At 47.9% G+C, this 21,289-nt stretch overlaps 1 protein-coding gene across 2 annotated transcripts in view; it reads right to left on the bottom strand.

The window, feature by feature from the left end:
• Positions 1 to 21,289, bottom strand: part of ATXN10 (ataxin 10) — a 119,943-nt gene that overhangs the window by 85,796 nt on the left and 12,858 nt on the right. Inside the window, exons 2-3 of one of the 2 annotated variants that reach the window (XM_073650068.1) lie at positions 14,886 to 15,071; positions 11,593 to 11,675 (exon numbers count right to left, since the gene is read on the bottom strand). In XM_073650068.1, coding sequence (XP_073506169.1) covers positions 11,593 to 11,675; positions 14,886 to 15,071 — 269 coding nt within the window. The remainder of the gene's footprint in view (positions 1 to 11,592; positions 11,676 to 14,885; positions 15,072 to 21,289) is intronic. The other variant, XM_073650069.1, reaches the window with a different exon arrangement.

Below are 21,289 nucleotides of genomic sequence, written 5' to 3'. Positions count from 1 at the left end.
CCTGGAACCTGAGACTGAAAGGAATTTTTTCCAGGTTTTCCCGTACAGCTTGGTGGTGACTGGTTTTCTACTCTGAAGTAGTGTGGTGATAAGATTTGGGGAGAAACCTTTGTCTTTCAGAAGAGCCCTCTCAAATTCCAGGCTGTCAAGTGTAAGCTTGGCGCCCGAGGATGGAGGACCGGACCCTGAGAAAGAAGGTCCGGGAGCTCCGGAAGAACCCATGGGTCGGAGATTGATAACCTCCTCAGCCATGAAAACCATGGCCTCTTTGGCCAAAAGGGGGCTATCAAGATTACCCTCACTTCCTCTTCTCTGATTTTCCTCAGAACAACTGGAATCAGAGTGGTCGGAGGAAAAGCGTAAGCTAGAGGGTAATTCCATGGGATCATGAAGGCATCCACAGCTACGGGGTTCCCTTTGGGATCTAGGGAGCAAAAAGAGCGTGTTTTTTTTGTTCTGATTGTTGGCGAACAGATCTATGGAGGGCCAGCCCCACCTTTGTACATTCTGCCGAAAAACTGCTTGACTTAATTCCCACTCGCCCTGCTTCAGCTGTGTCTGACTCAGAAAGTCTGCGGTGCGATTTACTATACCTTTTATGTGTAGAGCGGATAGGGATTGTAAGTTCTCCTCGGCTAAGTGAAAGATGACCTCTGTTAGGAGCTCCTTCATGTTTGAAGACATTAGTTTTAGGCGTTCTGTCCAGACCCCCTGAGCTCCCAGGTTGTTGAGGTGAGCCCCCCAGCCCTCGGGACTTACATCTGTGGTCAAGATTTGCGGTGTTGGGATTGTCCAAGGAATCCCCCGGGCTAGATTGTTTATGTTCCCCCACCACTCTATGGAAAGTGTGGTTTTTGCAGATAGTGTTAATAGCGCTTCTAAATGCCCTTTTAGGGCTTTTTCTGCCTCTAGGATTTCCCACTGAAGGGTTCTGGTATGTATTTGAGCCCATTGGACGGTCGGAAAGCATGTTGTCAGGGAACCTAGCAGGGACATGGCTTTCCGAAGGGACATAGACGGGTGGGACTTTGCCCGTGATATCTGGCCTAAGATTTTTTGAATTTTCCCTTCGGTGAGACGACACTCCTGACCTTTTGAATCCAGCACGATGCCTAGATATTCCTGTATTTGGCATGGTTCTGTTTTGGACTTTTCCAGATTCAAAAGCCATCCTAAGCGAGTCAAGGAATCCATGACCTTTTTCAGATGGGATTTGCAGTCTAGGAAGGAGCTGCCTATTACCAGGTATGGGACGACCAGGGTGTTCTGTTCCCTTAGATGAGCCATCACCTCTGCAACAACTTTGGTGAAGACCCTTGGGGCTATGGCGAAGCCAAATGGGAGGGCTGTATATTGGTAGTGTTTGACCACTCCACCCATAGGAACTGCTGCCCTGAGGAACTTCCGGTAGTCTTTATGTATCGGGACGTGATAATAAGAGTCTTAAGTCCAGGACGGCCATGAAACAACCAGGAAACAGCATTTTCACTGAAGATTTTATTGTTTCCATTTTGAAGGCTTCCACCTTCAACAGTTTGTTCAGTTTTTTTAGATTCACAATGGTCCTGTATGTCCCATCTGTTTTTTTCCTCAGGAATAATGGAGAATAGAAGCCCATTCCCCCCCCCACCCCTTCCCCAGGACCTCCTGAAGGACTGCCTTCCCTACTAGTCCCTGGATTTCCTGCTCCAAGGCCAGTTGCTCCTCGTTTGAAGACCTTTCGGGGGTTATAACAAAGTTTTGCTGAGGGAATTTGAGGAACTGGAGTTTCAGGCCCGATTGTATTAGGCTCAGAATCCATGGGCTGTTGGATATTAGCTCCCAGGCCGGGAGAAAACTTGATAGCCCCCCACACCCCCACACCCGGGGCAAATCTTCATTGGGGGGGGGCCTTTCTGTTATCACTGGAGGGCTTGTTCAATAGGAATCCCTTGGTCTTTCTTCTCCTGTCTTCCCACCTATCCTGTTATTTAGGGGGCTTCCTACGTATAAACCTTCTACTCCGAAAAGGTTTCCTGTAAGTAGTGTTAGACAGGATAGGAAACCGCTTCTTATTGTCCCCTGCCTTATCCAAGATGTCATCAACTGCGGGCCCAAATAGAAACTCGCCCTCACAGGGGATGGAGCACAACCTAGATTTAGTCTGCAGATCCCCGGGCCAACATTTAAGCCAGAGGGCTCGTCTAGCTGCGTTAGCAAGCCCTGCTGCTCTAGCACCTAACCTGCCGGAGTCCGCTGAGGCGTCAGCCAGGAAGGCCGCTGCCCCTTTCATTATCGGGATAGATTCAAGGATTGTGTCTCTCGATGTTTTTTGCCTCAGTTGTGATTCAAGTTGATCCAGCCAGACCATTAGTGACCTGGCCGCACACGTGGCAGCTACCGCAGGTTTTAACACCCCCCCCCCCCCCCAGCGGCTTCCCAGGAACCCTTTAGGAAGGTGTCTGCCTTTTTATCCATGGGGTCTTTTAAGATGCCCATGTCCTCAAATGGAAGGGAGTATTTCTTTGAGGCCTTGGCTATGGCGACATCCAGTTTTGGTGCTTTCTCCCAAAAGGAACATGCTGGGTCCTCAAACGGGTACTTTCGTTTAGGGGAAAGGAAGCCCTTCCTGTCCGGTCTTTTCCACTTTCTTAATCAGTGAATGAACATGTTCGTTGAGTGGAAAAGATCTCCTCTTTTTTTTGTTCTAGACCACTGAACATCATGTCTTGTATGGATTTTTTGGGCCGGGGATCAGTTAACCCCATGGTAGATCTGACAGCCTTGAGGAGGCCATCTGTTTCCTCGATAAGGAAACAGCTCCGTCCTCCTTTATCTGAAGACGAGAAAGAGGAGGAGGAAGAAGAGGTGGAAGTGTCCGAATCTCCGCCATCCTCAGAACTGCTAGACCTGGACTCGGGGGATATGTTTTTAGTTTTCCTTAACCTTTTGCCCCCCTGAAAAGATTTAATGGTGTTTTCGACCTGCGATTTAATTAGGTCTCTAAGTTCAGAGGCAAATCTCGGGGTTCCCTCGCATATAGTCTGCTCAATGCAGGAGCTGCAGAGTCTCTTGTCCCAAGTAGTGGGCAAGGTTTCAGTGCATAGTGCACAAGTCCTATTTTTTGTTTTCCCTTTACTCTTTTTTCCCTATAGGAGACAAAAGAGAGAGAGAGCAAGGGCCCCTAGTTACAAAGTGGACTTTCACGAAGCTCACTTACCAACCAGACGGAAGAGCGGGTACCGGTTCAGGAGGTGGAGCCATCTTTGTAGACGGAGTCCTCATGGAAGATGCCGAGGTGGAGTCCTTGCTGCGTTGCGACGATCTGCCGCTTCCACTGTTCTGGTGCCGACTGAGGATGTAGGTCTTGCTCCTCAGGTAGCTCCTGGTCACTCATAATATATATATATATATATATATATATATATATATATATATATATATATATATATATATATATATATATATATATATATATATATATATATATATATATATATATATATATATATATTATATTTTATACACTTTTTTTTTTTCTCTCTTCACAGCGTGCCCGAGCTCTGATGAGCAACTACTGGCGTCCTTCGCTGTCTTTTAAGGCACTGGGAGTCCCTCCCATAGTGCCTGTGTTGACCCGACGCCCCCTCCTCCCCTGCATGTGAGGAGGGGGCGCTGCGTCATCCAGGGGCGCCCCATGCGCACGCGCGGCAGACCCGGAAGTTCAAATGCACGCCACCGGGCAGCGCCGCGCTCTCACCTCCGCAACCAGGGGGGCCTGGATCGGACTAGTCGGGCCTGGCATTCCAACACGTCCATCTTTTGGCACCCCGCAGGTATGCCTCCTAAGGACTGTAGGATCCCGTCAAGGACAGGAAACCAACTGATGCGGGAGAGAGGCACCGCGTTTTTATCTGTAGGTTTCCTGTCCTTGAAGGGCGGATCCCCTCTCTCCGTGGTGCCGTCATGGGGGAAGGAGAAAAATAAATGATGGTCCAACGAAACGCAAACCGGATGGAATAGCATGCCGCTGCAAGATGCTGTGGTAGCCACGCTGGTTCAGTATGCCTTCAATTTTGAATAAATCCCCAACAGTGTCACCAGCAAAGCACCCCCACACCATCACACCTCCTCCTCCATGCTTCACGGTGGGAACCAGGCATGTAGAGTCCATCCGTTCACCTTTTCTGCGACGCACAAAGACACGGTGGTTGGAACCAAAGATCTCAAATTTGGACTCATCAGACCAAAGCACAGATTTCCACTGGTCTAATGTCCATTCCTTGTGTTCTTTAGCCCAAACAAGTCTCTTCTGCTTGTTGCCTGTCCTTTTCAGTGGTTTCCTAGCAGCTATTTTACCATGAAGGCCTGCTGCACAAAGTCTCCTCTTAACAGTTGTTGTAGAGATATGTCTGCTGCTAGAACTCTGTGTGGCATTGACCTGGTCTCTAATCTGAACTGCTGTTAACTTGCGATTTCTGAGGCTGGTAACTCGGATAAACTTATCCTCAGAAGCAGAGGTGACTCTTGGTCTTCCTTTCCTGGGGCGGTCCTCATGTGAGCCAGTTTCTTTGAAGCGCTTGATGGTTTTTGCAACTGAACTTGGGGACACTTTCAAAGTTTGCCCAATTTTTCGCATTTCTTAAAGTAATGATGGCCACTCATTTTTCTTTACTTAGAATTTGTATTATGGCAAGAAAAAAAGCAGCTAACAGTCTATTCAGTAGGACTATCAGCTGTGTATCCACCAGACTTCTGCACAACACAACTGATGGTCCCAACCCCATTTATAAAGCAAGAAATCCCACTTATTAAACCTGACAGGGCACACCTGTGAAGTGAAAACCATTTCCGGTGACTACCTCTTGAAGCTCATCAAGAGAATGCCAAGAGTGTGCAAAGCAGTCATCAAAGCAAAATGTGGCTACTTTGAAGAACCTAGAATATAAGACATATTTTCAGTTGTTTCACACTTTTTTGTTAAGTACATAATTCCACATGTGTTAATTCATAGTTTTGATGCCTTCAGTGTGAATGTACAATTTTCATAGTCATGAAAATATAGAAAAATCTTTAAATGAGAAGGTGTGTCCAAACTTTTGGTCTGTACTGTAAATATATATATATACTAGATGGTGGCCCGATTCTAATGCATTGGGTATTCTAGAATACTAGATGGTGGCCCGATTCTAATGCATCAGGTATTCTAGAATATGTATGCGGACGACCGGGCGCAATCAGCAAAGCGGGGTTAAAATTTGGCGCCTATATCGCAGATTGGTCACGGCTGGCGTCCGCGACCAATCAGCACAGCAGTGTTTAAATGTGGTGGCCAAATCGGTGATTGGTCGCGGCCGCTGCCCACGACCAATCAGCACAGCGTTGTTTAAATTTTGCGCCAAGATCACTGACTGGTCGCGGTCTCCGCACCCGACCAATCAGCGAATCGTATTGGTGAGGACCGGGGAGCGGAATCGTATTGGTGAGGACCGGGGAGCGTCGCTACCTGTGCGGCTACTTCCGCTGCGAGCAGCTGGGAGATGAGCGGCCGATCGCAGCAGAAGTATCCCGACCCGCAGCGCCGCTCCCCGGTCCTCCTTTCACACCCTAGCCGCTGATCTCCCGATAGTAGCCGCATGGTGTTACTAAGCTCCGTACATTTGTGTTCAAAATCGCTGATTGGTCGCGGGCGCTGGCCGCGACCAATCACCGATTTGGGCGCCACATTTAAATATCGGCCTTGACCAATCACCGATCTTGGCGCCACATTTAAACACCGCTGTGTTGATTGGTCACGGACGCTATTTAAATGTGGCGCCCAAATCGGTGATTGGTCGCAGGCAGCGTCCGCGGCCCATCAGCACAGCGTTGTTTAAATTTTGCGGCAAGATCAGTGATTGGTTACGGCTGAAGACCGCGACCAATCACCGATTTATGAGCCACATTTAAATATCGGCCGCGACCAATCACCGATCTTGCCGCCACATTTAAACACTGCTGTGCTGATTGGTCGCCGACGCTGGGCGCGACCAATCAGCACAGCGGTGTTTAAATGTGGCGGCCAAATCGGTGATTGGTCGCGGGCAGCGCCATTGACCAATCAGCTATTTTTAACACAAATGTCCAGACCTTTGTAACACCATGCGGGTACTGTGGAGACATCAGCGGCTAGGGTGGCAAGGGAGGACCGGGGAGCGGCGCTGCGGGTCGGGATACTTCTGCTGCGAGCGCCCGCTCATGTCCCTGGTTCTCGCAGCGGAAGTATCCGCACAGGCAGCGCCGCTGACATCCATGCGGCTAGGGTGTGTAGGGAGGACCGGGGAGCGGCGCTGACATCCAATTGGTCGCGGACGCTGTTTAAATGTGCCGCACAAATCGGTGATTGGTCGCGGCCAGCGTCGGCGACCAATCAGCACAGCGGTGTTTAAATGAGGAGCCAAGATCGGTGATTGGTCGCGGCCGATATTTAAATGTGGCGCCCAAATCGGTGATTTGTCGCGGGCAGCGTCCGCGACCAATCAGCACAGCGGTGTTTAACTTTTGCGGTAAGATCAGTGATTGGTCGCGGTCTTCGGACCCGACCAATCATCGAATCGTCTTGGTGAGGACCGGGGAGCGGCGCTGCCTGCACGGCTACTTCCGCAGCGAGAACCCGGGACATGAGCAGGCGCTCGCAGCAGAAGTATCCCGACCCGCAGCGCCGCTCCCCGGTCCTCCCTTCCGCATGGAGGTTAGCGACGCCGGCGGTCCTTCCGCTGCTACCGGCCGGGAGATGAGCGCCTCGCGCCGGTCATCTCCCAGCTGCATCGCCGCTGAGCTCCGTCCCGCAGATGAGCCGCTAACGGCCGCCATCTTTTTTCAGAAATCCCGCAGCGCTGATTGGCCGCTGCCGGACCAATGAGCGAAGCGGGATTTCCAGGACAGACAGAAAGACAGACAGACAGACAGACGGGATAAGACGATTATATGTATAGATGCATGCGGCCGACCGTGACCAATCAGCAAAGCGGTGTTAAAATTTGGCGGCTATATCGCAGATTGGTCAAGGCCGGCAGTCGCGACTAATCAGCAGAGCGGTGTTTAAATTTGGCACCAAAGTCGCTGCTTAGTCGCGGCCGGCCACCGCCACCAATCAGCGAAGCGGTGTTTAAATTTGGCGCCAATATCGCTGATTGGTGATTGATCGCGGACGCCAGCCGCGACCAATCAGCGAGATTGGCGCCAAATTTAAACAACGCTCTGATCTCCCGACGGCAACTGTGAACGGAGGACCGAGGAGCGGCGCTGCCGGTCGGGATGCTTCTGCTGCGAGCAGCCGCTTATCTCCCAGCTGCTCGCAGCGGAAGTACCCACACAGGCAGCGTGGTGGCCAAAAGTATTATTCAGATAATACTCAGTTTCTTCCTGAAAATGATTGCAATCACAAATTCTTTGGTATTATTATCTTCATTTAATTGGTCTTCAATGAAAAAAACACAAAAAGAATTGTCCTAAAGCCAAATTGGATATAATTCCACATCAAACCTAAAAAAGGGGGTGGACAAAAGTATTGGCACCCTTTGAAAAATCATGTGATGCTTCTCTAATTGGTGTAATTAACAGCACCTGTAACTTACCTGTGGCACCTAACAGGTGTTGGCAATAACTAAATCACACTTGCAGCCAGTTAACATGGATTAAAGTTGACTCAACCTCTGTCCTGTGTCCTTGTGTGTACCACATTGAGCATGGAGAAAAGAAAGAAGACCAAAGAACTGTCTGAGGACTTGAGAAACCAAATTGTGAGGAAGCATGAGCAATCTCAAGGCTACAAGTCCATCTCCAAAGACCTGAATGTTCCTGTGTCTTCCGTGCGCAGTGTCATCAAGAAGTTTAAAGCCCATGGCACTGTGGCTAACCTCCCTAGATGTGGACGGAAAAGAAAAATTGATGAGAGATTTCAACGCAAGATTGTGCGGATGGTGGATAAAGAACCTCGACTAACATCCAAACAAGTTCAAGCTGCCCTGCGGTCCGAGGGTACAACAGTGTCAACCCGTACTATCCGTCGGCGTCTGAATGAAAAGGGACTGTATGGTAGGATACCCAGGAAGACCCCACTTCTTACCCAGAGACATAAAAAAGCCAGGCTGGAGTTTGCCAAAACTTACCTGAGAAAGCCTAAAACGTTTTGGAAGAATGTTCTCTGGTCAGATGAGACAAAAGTAGAGCTTTTTGGGAAAAAGCATCAACAGAGTGTACAGGAAAAAAAAAAAGAGGCATTCAAAGAAAAGAACACGGTCCCTACAGTCAAACATGGCGGAGGTTCCCTGATGTTTTGGGGTTGCTTTGCTGCCTCTGGCACTGGACTGTTTGACCGTGTGCATGGCATTATGAAGTCTGAAGACTACCAACAAATTTTGCAGCATAATGTAGGGCCCAGTGTGAGAAAGCTGGGTCTCCCTCAGAGGTCATGGGTCTTCCAGCAGGACAATGACCCAAAACACACTTCCAACAGCACTATAAAATGGTTTGAGAGAAAGCACTGGAGACTTCTAAAGGTGGCCAGCAATGAGTCCAGACCTGAATCCCATAGAACACCTGTGGAGAGATCTCAAAATGGCAGTTTGGAGAAGGCACCCTTCAAATATCAGGGACCTGGAGCAGTTTGCCAAAGAAGAATGGTCTACAATTCCAGCAGAGCATTGTAAGAAACTCATTGATGGTTACCGGAAGCGGTTGTTCGCAGTTATTTTGGCTAAAGGTTGTGCAACCAAGTATTAAGCTGAGGGTGCCAATACTTTTGTCCGGCCCTTTTTTGGAGTTTTGTGTGAAATGATCAATGATTTGATTTTTGCTTCATTCTCTTTTGTGTTTTTTCCTTGCAAGCAAATTAAATGAAGATAATAATACCAAAGAATTTGTGATTGCAATCATTTTCAGGAAGAAACTGAGTATTATCTGACAGAATTGCAGGGGTGCCAATACTTTTGGCCAGCACTGTACATACACATAAAATATTATATTTATATATATATTAGATGGTGGCCCGATTCTACCGTATCGGGTATTCTAGAATATGTATGCGGCCAACCGGGCGCAATCAGCAGAACATTGTTTAAATTTGGCGCCAAAATCGTTGATTGTTCATGGGTGGCGGCCGCGACCAATCAGCGAACTGTGTTAGTGAGGACCGGAGAGCTTGTTTAAATTTGGCGATAAAATCGACCAATCAGCAGAGCGTTGTTTAAATTTGCCGGCAATCTCGCTGATTGGTCTCGGCTGGCCGGCGGCCAGGACCAATGAGCAGAGCGTTGTTTAAGTTTGGCACCAAAATCGCTGATTGGTCGCGGCCGGCCACCGCGACCAATCAGCGTCGTATTAGTGTGGGCCCGGGAGCGGCGCTGCTTGTGCGGCTCCGTATTAGCGAGGACCGGGGAGCGGCGCTGCCTGTGCGGCTCCTTCTGCTGCGAGAAGCCGGGAGATGAGCGGCTGCTCGCAGCAGAAGTATCCCGACCGGCGGCGCCGCTCCCCGGTCCTCCATTCACACTTGCTGTTGGGAGATCAGCGGGCCAAGCCGCTGATCTTCCGACATTAGCCGCATGGAGGTCAGCGGCGCCGGTCAGGGTAGTTGTGCTGCTAGCGCCGCTCATCTCCCCGCTGCATCGCCGCTGACCTCCGTCCCGCAGATGAGCCGCTAACGGCCGCCATCTTTTTTCAGAAATCCCGCGGCGCTGATTGGCCGCTGCCGGATTTTCAAGACAGACAGACAGGATAAGACAATTATATATATATATATATATATATATATATATATATATATATATATATATATATATATATATATATATATATATATATATATTTATATATATATTTATATATATATATATATATTATACTCATGTAAATTTCAGATATTTGTCACACTTCCATAATTCCATAAAATAAAAATATATATATATAAATTCTAAGCTGACAGAGTAATAACAGCCTTGTCTTCAGAGGCAACAGAGCAGACCTGGCTCCTTACTTAGTAATTCTTGAAATAAAAAAAATATATAGCAAATATAATATATAAAATAAAATGAAAGAAAAAAAAAAAAATAATAAATCAGCCATAGATATAGGTTTCCGCACTGGGAACCAAAACGCGACAGCTCTTGGCAATCCGTTTAGCGGCGGTCCTGCAGGAAGTTCATGTGTAATGTGGCGCAACGGTAGATCATGCGGACGGGGGCGAGGTTCTGCATGAGCTTCTCAGAAGCGGCGCCAATCTTAATCAAGCGTGCAGAGTTCAGAAGGAGTGCACGCGATTAGAGAGGAGCAAGAAACCCGCAATGACAGATGTCTGGCGCAACATTCTTAAAGTGAAAAATCAGCCTAAATTGTTAACACCCTCCCCCTTAATCTCTTAATTACTGTACCTCCCCCTTCCACGGTGAACTCCTCACCCATTAATGGTGTCCACTGAGGATTTAGAGTGGGTCCTTCCCATTTTTATGGGATCGAGCTTGCAGTACCACTCACGGCCACTACACAATGCACGGCGCTGTGCCAGTTCCAGCCAGCTGCAGCTCCCTCGATCATGTCCTTCGATCACTGATCTATGAAGCTGCAGAGCCCTATTTTCAAGATCAACCCTCAGCGATCAGCAAGTTATTCCGTATCCAATGCATGGGAGGGCGGAATTACTTGTTTTATTAATAACCCTTTAATAGGGTTTGACAATGTATTAACTCGTGTTTTGGGCAAAATTAAAAGAGTGTGCCTTTTCTAGCTTTATTGCTGGCTGCAGAAAGAGTTAAGTGAGAATTTATCAGCGAGCTCATTCTTCTGACAGCCTTACTGGAGTGTAACTTTTGGGTTTTTTTTCGGAGCTCCTCTCAGATGATTTAGGACATAACCCGACAGGTCCTATTTAAAGGGGATGTTTCACCAGGTGTAAAAACCTTTAATATTAGATCTAGGAAATTATGCCGTTGTTGCTACACAGAGGCCATTGTCTTGTCTCGCCGCACGTATGGCTTCAAAAGGATAAGTGGCAAGCTAGGCATTAATATGGCAACCAGAGCCAATGTTACACTGCCCCCCTGTGGTGGCCCCAATGTTGGCACTCGGTCCTCATTGCTGTGTGTAAGACCGGCTCAGGACTGCTTTTCGAGGAGAAGCTGGTTCTCATTTTCTGCAGTTAATAAATCACCGTCTATTTAATGACAACCCTGCAGCTTCGTGGAGAGGAATATGGAGTTGTCAGAGACCGCGCTGCTAGAAGTTGTGCCAGCGGCCGTGCACGCACTATTTCCTAGCCATCCCCGTCCTATAACACAGGCTGAACTTTTACTAGCAATTACCAGGCCACAAATATAGTCTGGAGGAGGAGGAGGAGGAGGAGGAGGAGGAGGAGGAGGAGGAGAAGGAGAAGGAGAAGGGGATGCAGTACAAATCCAGTCCTACCCTGTGCAGCTCCATTCTACTGACAGCTGGGAGCGCTGCTCTGGAGGGAAGGGGATGTAATACAATCTCACTGATCATAAACGAATGGTATAACCTAGTAAAATGCCCCCAAGTACTTCTTTATCCAGGACAATGATAAAAGACCGGGATATTATATACACTTGTGGCGCCGCTCACCGACTAGAGGCGATTCTTGGGTGGAACCCGATGTGCTGAAGACTTGGAGGAGCGTCGTGGCGGTGTTAATCAGTCCCACGTTTCTATTTCCAACAAAAAAAAAAAAAGACATAATCAGAAGAATATTTTCCAGCTATAGAATAGTGTCCCAGAACCGTAAAAACACAATCATTTTTACCTAGAAGTGTTCCATTTCCCTGCAGCTCCTCCGCAGGAGAGCAGGAGTATTACACAGTGACAACTGAAAGCAACGTGATCACCAGAGTAATGCACTGATCCGTGCCCTTTGCTTGTAATAATAATAATAATAATAATAATAATAATAATAAATACTAATAATAATCTTTATTTTTATATAGCGCCATTAATTCCACCGCGCTTTACAGATTTCATCATCATCATCATCATCGCCGTCCCCATTGGGGTTCACAATCTACATTCCCTATCAGTATGTCTTTGGAGTGTGGGAGGAAACCAGAGAACCCGGAAGAAACCCACACAAACACGAGGAGAACATACAAACTCCTTGCAGATGTTGTCCTTGGTGGGATTTGAACCCAGGACCCCAGCGCTGCAAGGCTGCAGGGCTAACCACTGATCCACCGTGCTGCCCTTGTATGCACCAAATTTATCTTTCCATCCTTTTTAAAGTTTATATGCGTTCACCTGTTTTATTTCTTTTTTAAATTTGACTGTTTGTTGTTGTTTTTTTTAAAAAGTCAAAAATGAGTCGAGAACAACTGGAAACCCTAAAACCTCCCCCCCCAAAAAATAATAGTTTGTGTTAGTGTAGGGAGTATAATTGGGGGAGGAAGGTTGAACTTGATGGACCCAGGTCTTTATTCAACCTACATTACTATTATTTTTTCGGGGAGGTTTTAGGGTTTCCAATTGTTCTTGACTCATTTTTCGACTTTTCAAAAATGTCCTGGGTTGATTTTATGTACGGCAGAAAATTTGGAGCAATTTTACCAACATTTTAAAAAAAGATGCGACTTTCTTTTTATTTTTAAGTTTTTGTTTTTTTTTTAATTTTACTTTAAAAGTTGCTAAAGTGGTTAAGACAGAAAATAAAAGAATTTTGGACTTCATGAACCACCCGTGGTGTTTCAATAAATTGGGCGCAATAAAAAAGTCACCAAATACCACAAGATAATAAATGGGAAAAAAAAAAGTGACTTAAGCCCCACTTAAAAAGTAAATCGGACGGCACTCAGACCATGCGGACAAATGGATTATCTTCACGTCGGGGACCGGTGAGGATTATGTGGTTTCATTATTTTATTTCTATTTCAGGTGACATGGGCTTCAATGGGTTGGGCGAAGCATACTGCCAAAATGGTAACAAAGTGGCTTAAGGATAAGAAAGTCAATGTTTTGGAGTGGTCATCACAAAGCCCTGATCTCAATCCTATTGAAAATTTATGGGCAAAGCTGAAAAGGCTGCGAGCAAGACGACCTACAAACCTGGATCAGTTACACCAGTTTTGTCAGGAGGAATGGGCCCAAATTCCGACCAACTATTGTGAGAAGCTTGTGGAAGGATATCCCAAACGTGTGACCCAAGTCATTCAGTTTAAAGACAATGGTACCAAATACTAATGAAATGTATGGAAACTTTTGACTTTGCAGTAAGTAATAAAAATGTCTTAAAACATTCTCTCTCTCTCATTATTCTGGCATTTGGCAAATATTAAAAATTCTGGAAACCTAATTGACCTAAAATGAGAAAGGTTTATTCTGATGTCATGTCAGATATTGAGAAAAACATGGACGTGTCTTTTTATATAGTGTATGGAAACTTCTGCTTTCAACTGTATATATATTTGGCCCCAAAAGGCGGAGGGCCCCTTTAATTCTCTACTATGGTCTCATATAGGAAACATTACGTTTCGCAGTGCAGTGTGGGATTATGGCTAGGCTGTGAAATGTGTGTATCAGTTGGCTGAATTCTCGATGCAGCTTTGGCAGGGACTAGAGATCAACAATGATGCAATATAAAGGTGAGTAAAGGAAAGTAGTTGCCAGATTTATACCAGGAGCTGATAAATAATAGGGGCTAGTGGATGGGTGGATCCTTTAAGGAAGTGCAGCTCTGGCTGGAGGAGATGGGGTGAATGGTGCGCGGCTGTAGACCCTTCCCTGGATCCGCAGACCTAGCAGTGACATCTGCTGAGCGGCTCGCTGAGCTTTGTGGTAACATTATGCAAGTTTTCTCTGCCTAATTAAAGGGAAAGCCTTCAGCCTCACACAGCGAGACCGCACGAACATACAGGGCACGACGTGCCAAGGCAGCGGACATTGTGCTTACACAGGGCTTTCCTTTAACCTGTGCAGTAACTACAAAACCTTTCAGAGGAAAAAGCCCCTCCAGAGACTAAATGGCCGTTCTGGAGTTTATATCAGACGATCAAGGGCAGATGGGCAAGTTGTGTTAAGTCACACTAATATACGCACATTTCAACACATTAGATTCTGTTTGACTGCAGCCACCACTAGGTGGCGCTCTCTGCATACTGAGACCTACAGCTCTCAAACAGCACATTAAAGCTGTCTTCAGTGAGCTCCCCCTAGTGGTGTCAGCAGGCGGACTGAATTTTACCCAGTGGTCCTCGCTGGTCCGCCTTGCATTTAGACTTTCACGATCATCATTCATGCTGGGTGAGAATTGCTATATTAGTGCGGGTCCTAAGCTATGACCCCCCACTCATCGCCACGACGGGACCCTTCCCCCTGATCGCCACGACGGGACCCCCCGCCACACGCACACACAAGGTTTCCCCACACAACTGCCCCCCCCCCCCCCACGATCACCAGAACGGGACCGCTTCCTACCTCATTGCTAGAATGACCGATGATGATAGCAAAGCACGGTGTATTGCCATAGCTTTTGAATGGAGTAAGGGACGCTAGTCCATCACCCTATTTAGCTCGTCCTAGCCAGTGTTGCTTCCAGGGTAGAAAGAAAGATATAAGTCCCTTTAAAAGCGATCAGTGGGGGTCACAGCAGTAGGACCCAACCTGATCTAACAATCATCACCTATACAGAGACTACCTGATAATTTTGGTACACAGGAACACAGAGGTATGCAATTTCCAACAATCTCCAGGGTCTTCCTGGAGTGTTCGTATATTTATACCCTTCATGAATACTAGGCGTTCCGTACACAAGTGTAGGACTTCCGTCCACAATAGCAGAATTTCTGCGTCCACCCAGCAATTCTTTGTTCCCATGTTCTGGTCAGAAACCATCCATCAGTGGTGAATCTCCATCCTCCAGGCCCAGCGCTCACCTGATGGTATCCTGATTGGCAGGGCATTGTATGCAGGCATTCCTCAAGCACCGGAAGCATTCGGCTGATAAGTCGTACCAGCGTTCCCTAGAGGGATCGGACGTGACAATCCGCGTCTGGATCTCCTCCAGTGCTTGTGACAGAATCTGTGATATCAAGGTGAAAATCTTCTCATCCGCCGCTTCCCTGGAAGAGAAGACACAATAGATAAAGGATGGAAGGAAGATCTGGAGAGAAACACGACCTGCATGTAACGTCTAGACATTCGACTAGGTCATATGGGCTTGGCAGGGGACACGTTGTGATCAGCAAAGTTGAATGTGCCGAAAAACAAAGAGTTAAACAGAGTGCAAAAAATTCTCAAGCCCCACCAATATAAAATGTCTTTATTACACCAGCATTTAAAAACATTCAATATTCCCGTCGATACACAATATCTGATGCAGTTCCTCATAAGTGGAATATATGTAGGAAAACTAAAATATTTTTGTCACAATGATAACTATGACCCTTTAAGAAAGAAAAAGCTGCAGTTTGGGGCTCTCCACTGTCTCATGAGACTTCCTGCTTCTGAGCTAGGAGAATCCACTATGTAGGGGGAAGACTGGGAGAGTGCACTGTGGAAACATAGGGGGCGGGGGGGGGGTGCTGTTACCTTTATTCTGTATGTAGTTGATACGCAGTTGTCCCAGATCCATGCTGTGCTCCCCTCACCCAGGTCCGCTGAACTCTGTTGTGCTTCACATTGGGTTTTGCAGATGGTGAGGCATGATCTCATGTGATCATCTGCCTGGACCTATATAAGGCTCACCAAGAGACACACCTGTCCGCCTGCGGCCTCCGGGGCCTCTGCTGCACGTGCCCGGCCTCCTGTCTGCTTGAGGCCTCCGGGGTCTCTGCTGCACGTGCCCGGCCTCCTGTCCGCCTGAGGCTTCCGCTGCACGTGCCCGGCCTCCTGTCCGCCTGCGGCTTCCGCAGCACGTGCCCGGCCTCCTGTCCGCCTGCAGCTTCCGCAGCACGTGCCCGGCCTCCTGTCCGCCTGCGGCCTCCGGGGCCTCTGCTGCACGTGCCCAGCCTCGTGTCCGCCTGCGGCCTCTGCTGCAAGTGCCCGGCCTCCTGTCCGCCTGCAGGACCTCTGCTGCACGTGCCCGGCCTCCTGTCCGCCTGCAGCCTCCGGGGCCTCTGCTGCAAGTGCCCGGCCTCCTGTCCGCCTGCGGCCTCCGGGGCCTCTGCTGCACGTGCCCGGCCTCCTGTCCGCCTGCGGCCCCCGGGGCATCTGCTGCAAGTGCCCGGCCTCCTGTCCGCCTGCGGCCTCCGGGCCCTCTGCTGCACGTGCCCGGCCTCCTGTCCGCCTGCGGCCTCCGGGGCCTCAGCTGCATGTGCCCGGCCTCCTGTCCGCCTGCGGCCTCCGGGGCCTCAGCTGCACGTGCCCGGCCTCCTGTCCGCCTGCAGTCTCCAGGACATTTTCTACCTCTTTCCCATGCACCTCACCTGCCTGCTGCACAGATGCCTGTGTGCTCACGCGAAACTTGGGCTTGGAGGATCCACCTCAACTCATGAGCTCAACAGTAGGAAAGAAGAGATGTAATATGGATATGGATTCATGTGTGATATGACGCACCCGGAGGAAAAATGAGAAAGCTAGAAACAGCAACTGCAATCCTTTCATTTCTTCTTGTTAGGGGAAAAGTCAGACGGCCATATAACTTGGACAAGGATCACAATGCAATGCTCGGACTGGCCGGCGGCTCTCCGGACTCAAGCGTGATAGCTGCGTAGAAATACACGCCGTCACGCTCGGGTTGGGAGAGCAGTCAGCCAGTCCGAGCATTGCGCTACGATCAGTGTCCGAGTTATACGGCCGCCTGACTCTTCCCTTAGACGGATTTCACACGTTCAACATTCATGGTCCAATTATGGACTGGACGGATGAGCTACTCACCTTTGGAAATAGCATCCCGTACTAGGACCGGGATTGTCAGACGTGTGAAATTAGCCCTAGTGTGCTGTGGTCCATGTAAGGAAATACTTAGATTAACCTTTTACAGCCAGCCGATTCCTCCTTCTGCAGGCTAACCTTTTTAAGCAGCTATGTCCTCCTCGGGCAAATTAACCCTTTACAGGCAGCTATGTCCTCCTCTGGCAAATTAACCCTTTACAGGCAGCTGTACCATCCTCCTTTACAAGGGCTGCTTTATACAAAGGAAAGAAGAGTCGTTACACAATAGGTAAATAATTCAGTTTGAGGTTTCGGTTTTTTTTCAATGATCTGCGCTTGGCCACTTTATTTTTGACATATTTATGTGAAAAATAGGACAACTGATTCTTCTATTGATCAGCAGTGTCAACAAAATGGCAAAATAGGCACAAGAGGATGTAGAGAATTAACACCTTTCCCCCCACCTCACAGTAGGCATCTCCCACAAAAGAGAATCTCAATACATTTTACGCTAACACTAATAAAGTCCAAGTAAAACCTGCGTTTATAATATTGAGTGAAATCACCTGAATTGCTAAAGACATATATTTAAGAAAAGTTTTATCATTCCATCTACTGTAATTTTTTATGCTTTTCTCAGAACCGATCGGCCCCCTTTAAAAAAAAAAAAAAAAAAAAAAAAAATAGATTCTTACATTGTGGGAAGGAGATGGCTTTAAAAGGGGCACACTAGGCAGAAATAACCCAACCGCTGTGGCCTGATGGGCCGGGATAGCACTGATTAGGAAAGCATATGGAAATGGTTAATTCATATTTACAGAATGGAGGCTATAAAAATACAATTTAAGACGATTTTAGAAAAAGGAAAAAGTGAGGTCATTTTTCTTTTCTCCCTTCACCTGATCCACCAGCCGCAAACCTCACAGTTTGGCGGCACTCGGTTGGTCTCTCGGACGGAGGCATTAGTGGTGTGCCACGGCCCAAAATGCATCACTCGATCGTTCCGCCCGAATAAAAGTATATACAAGTAATCCGCAACTACTGTGCAGTAACGGGCGATGCCCTACAGCCCATGCTAGGTGTAACTTTTTTTTTTTTTTTTTTTTTTAAAAGGGGTTGTAAAAATACGCTTGTGCAGAAAGATTGAGAATCCTAGTCCAAACGTCAGATCGGTCATCCATGGCCTTGTGAACCTCCTCCTACCTGTCAGCATCCCACCTCCTTTGCTCATTAGTAGGTCCAGCAAGACATCAGAAGACGTGTCAGGGTTCCCAGAAGGGCCCTGGGTCCAGCAGCTACGGACTACTGCCGATGTGACTGTTGGACCACGGTTCTGCAAATCTTCTAACTGAACCCAACTTTTAACAAAACCCTTTAAAAAATAAAATAAAAAAATTTGATAAAAAGCATTATAAACTCTCCTGTAAGAACGAGCTAACTGACAGATTCTCAGTTAGCTCATTCTGCAGCGAGAATTAGTGCAACACACTTTAGAAGGGTTCCCCCAGAAAAAAAAAATGCTGATCACATGAAGGGACACTGCTGGAAACACTGGGCTTACTTAACATAGCTGCAGTGGTGATGTAATGTCTACAGCACATTACCGCTGCAACCAATCATTGGGCTAAGCCATTTTGTGCTGTACCATCGACCTCAATGTGGTCTCTGAGCCCAGTGGCTCTAGTGGTCATCTGCTGTAGATGTGACCTCACTCCTGGAGCATCTACAGCAGGGGTGAGGAACCTCCGGGCTGTTTACATCATGCAATGTCATTTTCTCCAGCAGATTTTCTCCTGGACAGATTCCCCCAAAGTCTCACATACGCAGCAGCCTCTGCGTCTCCCATGTGACGCATGCACAGCAGCCTCTGCGTCTCCCATGTGACGCATGCACACCAGCCTCTGCGTCTCCCATGTGACGCATGCACACCAGCCTCTGCGTCTCCCATGTGACGCATGCACACCAGCCTCTGCGTCTCCCATGTGACGCATGCACACCAGCCTCTGCGTCTCCCATGTGTTGTACAGTACAGACCAAAAGTTTGGACACACCTTCTCATTTAAAGATTTTTTTTCTGTATTTTCATGACTATGAAAATTGTACATTCACACTGAAGGCATCAAAACTATGAATTAACACATGTGGAATTATATACTTAACAAAAAAGTGTGAAACAACTGAAAATATGTCTTATATTCTAGGTGCTTCAAAGTAGCCACCTTTTGCTTTGATGACTGCTTTGCACACTCTTGGCATTCTCTTGATGATCTTCAAGAGGTAGTCACCGGAAATGGTCTTCCAACAATCTTGAAGTAGTTCCCAGAGATGCTTAGCACTTGTTGGCCCTTTTGCCTTCACTCTGCGGTCCAGCTCACCCCAAACCATCTCGATTGGGTTCAGGTCTGGTGACTGTGGAGGCCAGGTCATCTGGCGTAGCACCCCATCACTCTCCTTCTTGATCAAATAGCCCTTACACAGCCTGGAGGTGTGTTTGGGGTCATTGTCCTGTTGAAAAATAAATGATGGTCCAACTAAACGCAAACGGGATGGAATAGCATGCCGCTGCAAGATGCTGTGGAAGCCATGCTGGTTCAGTATGCCTTCAATTTTGAATAAATCCCCAATAGTGTCACCAGCAAAGCACCCCCACACCATCACACCTCCTCCTCCATGCTTCACGGTGGGAACCAGGCATGTAGAGTCCATCCGTTCACCTTTTCTGCGTCGCACAAAGACACGGTGGTTGGAACCAAAGATCTCAAATTTGGACTCATCAGACCAAAGCACAGATTTCCACTGGTCTAATGTCCATTCCTTGTGTTCTTTAGCCCAAACAAGTCTCTTCTGCTTGTTGCCTGTCCTTAGCAGTGGTTTCCTAGCAGCTATTTTACCATGAAGGCCTGCTGCACAAAGTCTCCTCTTAACAGTTGTTGTAGAGATGTGTCTGCTGCTAGAACTCTGTGTGGCATTGACCTGGTCTCTAATCTGAGCTGCTGTTAACCTGCGATTTCTGAGGCTGGTGACTCGGATAAACTTATCCTCAGAAGCAGAGGTGACTCTTGGTCTTCCTTTCCTGGGGCGGTCCTCATGTGAGCCAGTTTCTTTGTAGCGCTTGATGGTTTTTGCAACTGCACTTGGGGACACTTTCAAAGTTTGCCCAATATTTCGGACTGACTGACCTTCATTTCTTAAAGTAATGATGGCCACTCGTTTTTCTTTACTGAGCTGCTTTTTTCTTGCCATAATACAAATTCTAACAGTCTATTCAGTAGGACTATCAGCTGTGTATCCACCAGACTTCTGCACAACACAACTGATGGTCCCAACCCCATTTATAAGGCAAGAAATCCCACTTATTAAACCTGACAGGGCACACCTGTGAAGTGAAAACCATTTCCGGTGACTACCTCTTAAAGCTCATCAAGAGAATGCCAAGAGTGTGCAAAGCAGTCATCAAAGCAAAAGGTGGCTACTTTGAAGAACCTAGAATCTACTATATAATTGTCTTATCCTGTCCGTCTGTCTGTCTGTCCTGGAAATCCCGCGTTGCTCATTGGTCCGGCAGCGGCCAATCAGAGCCGTGGGATTTCTGAAAAAAGATGGCGGCCGTTAGCGGCTCATCTGCAGGACGGAGGTCAGCGGCGATGCAGCGGGGAGATGAGCGGCGCTAGCAGCACAACTACCCCGACCGGCGCCGCTGACCTCCATGCGGCTAACGTCGGAAGATCAGCGGCTTGGCCCGCTGATCTCCCGACAGCAAGTGTGAACGGAGGACCGGGGAGCGGCGCCGCCGGTCGGGATGCTTCTGCTGCGAGTAGCCGCTCATCTCCCGGCTTCTCGCAGCAGAAGGAGCCGCACAGGCAGCGCCGCTCCCCGGTCCTCGCTAATACGGAGCCGCACAAGCAGCGCCGCTCCCGGGCCCACACTAATACGACGCTGATTGATCGCAGCCGGCCACCGCGACCAATCAGCGAGATTGGCGCTAAATTTAAACAACGTTCTGCTGATTGGTCGATTTTTCGCCAAATTTAAACAAGCTCTCCGGTCCTCACTAACACAGTTCGCTGATTGGTCACGGGTGGCGGCCGCCACCAATCACCGATATTGCCGCCAAATTTAAACACCGTTTTGTTGATTAGTCGCGGTTGCCGGCCGCGACCAATCAGCGATTTTGGCGCCAAATTTAAACAACGTTCTGCTGATTGCACCCGGCCGGCCGTATACCTATTCTAGAATACCCGATGCGTTAGAATCGGGCCACCATCTAGTATAAGACATATTTTCAATTGTTTCACACTTTTTTGTTAAGTATATAATTCCACATGTGTTAATTCATAGTTTTGATGCCTTCAGTGCGAATGTACAATTTTCATAGTCATGAAAATGCAGAAAAATCTTTAAATGAGAAGGTGTGTCCAAACGGTTGGTCTGTACTGTACATACAGCATTCTTGGTGTACGGATTC

The sequence above is a fragment of the Phyllobates terribilis genome, unplaced genomic scaffold (assembly GCF_046119375.1).
Source record: "Phyllobates terribilis strain yellow unplaced genomic scaffold, ASM4611937v1 Scaffold_10__3_contigs__length_209671492, whole genome shotgun sequence".
Lineage (NCBI taxonomy): Eukaryota > Metazoa > Chordata > Amphibia > Anura > Dendrobatidae > Phyllobates > Phyllobates terribilis.
The sequence above is the reverse complement of the archived record's forward strand: the minus strand, read 5'-3'. Positions and strand labels throughout refer to the sequence as shown.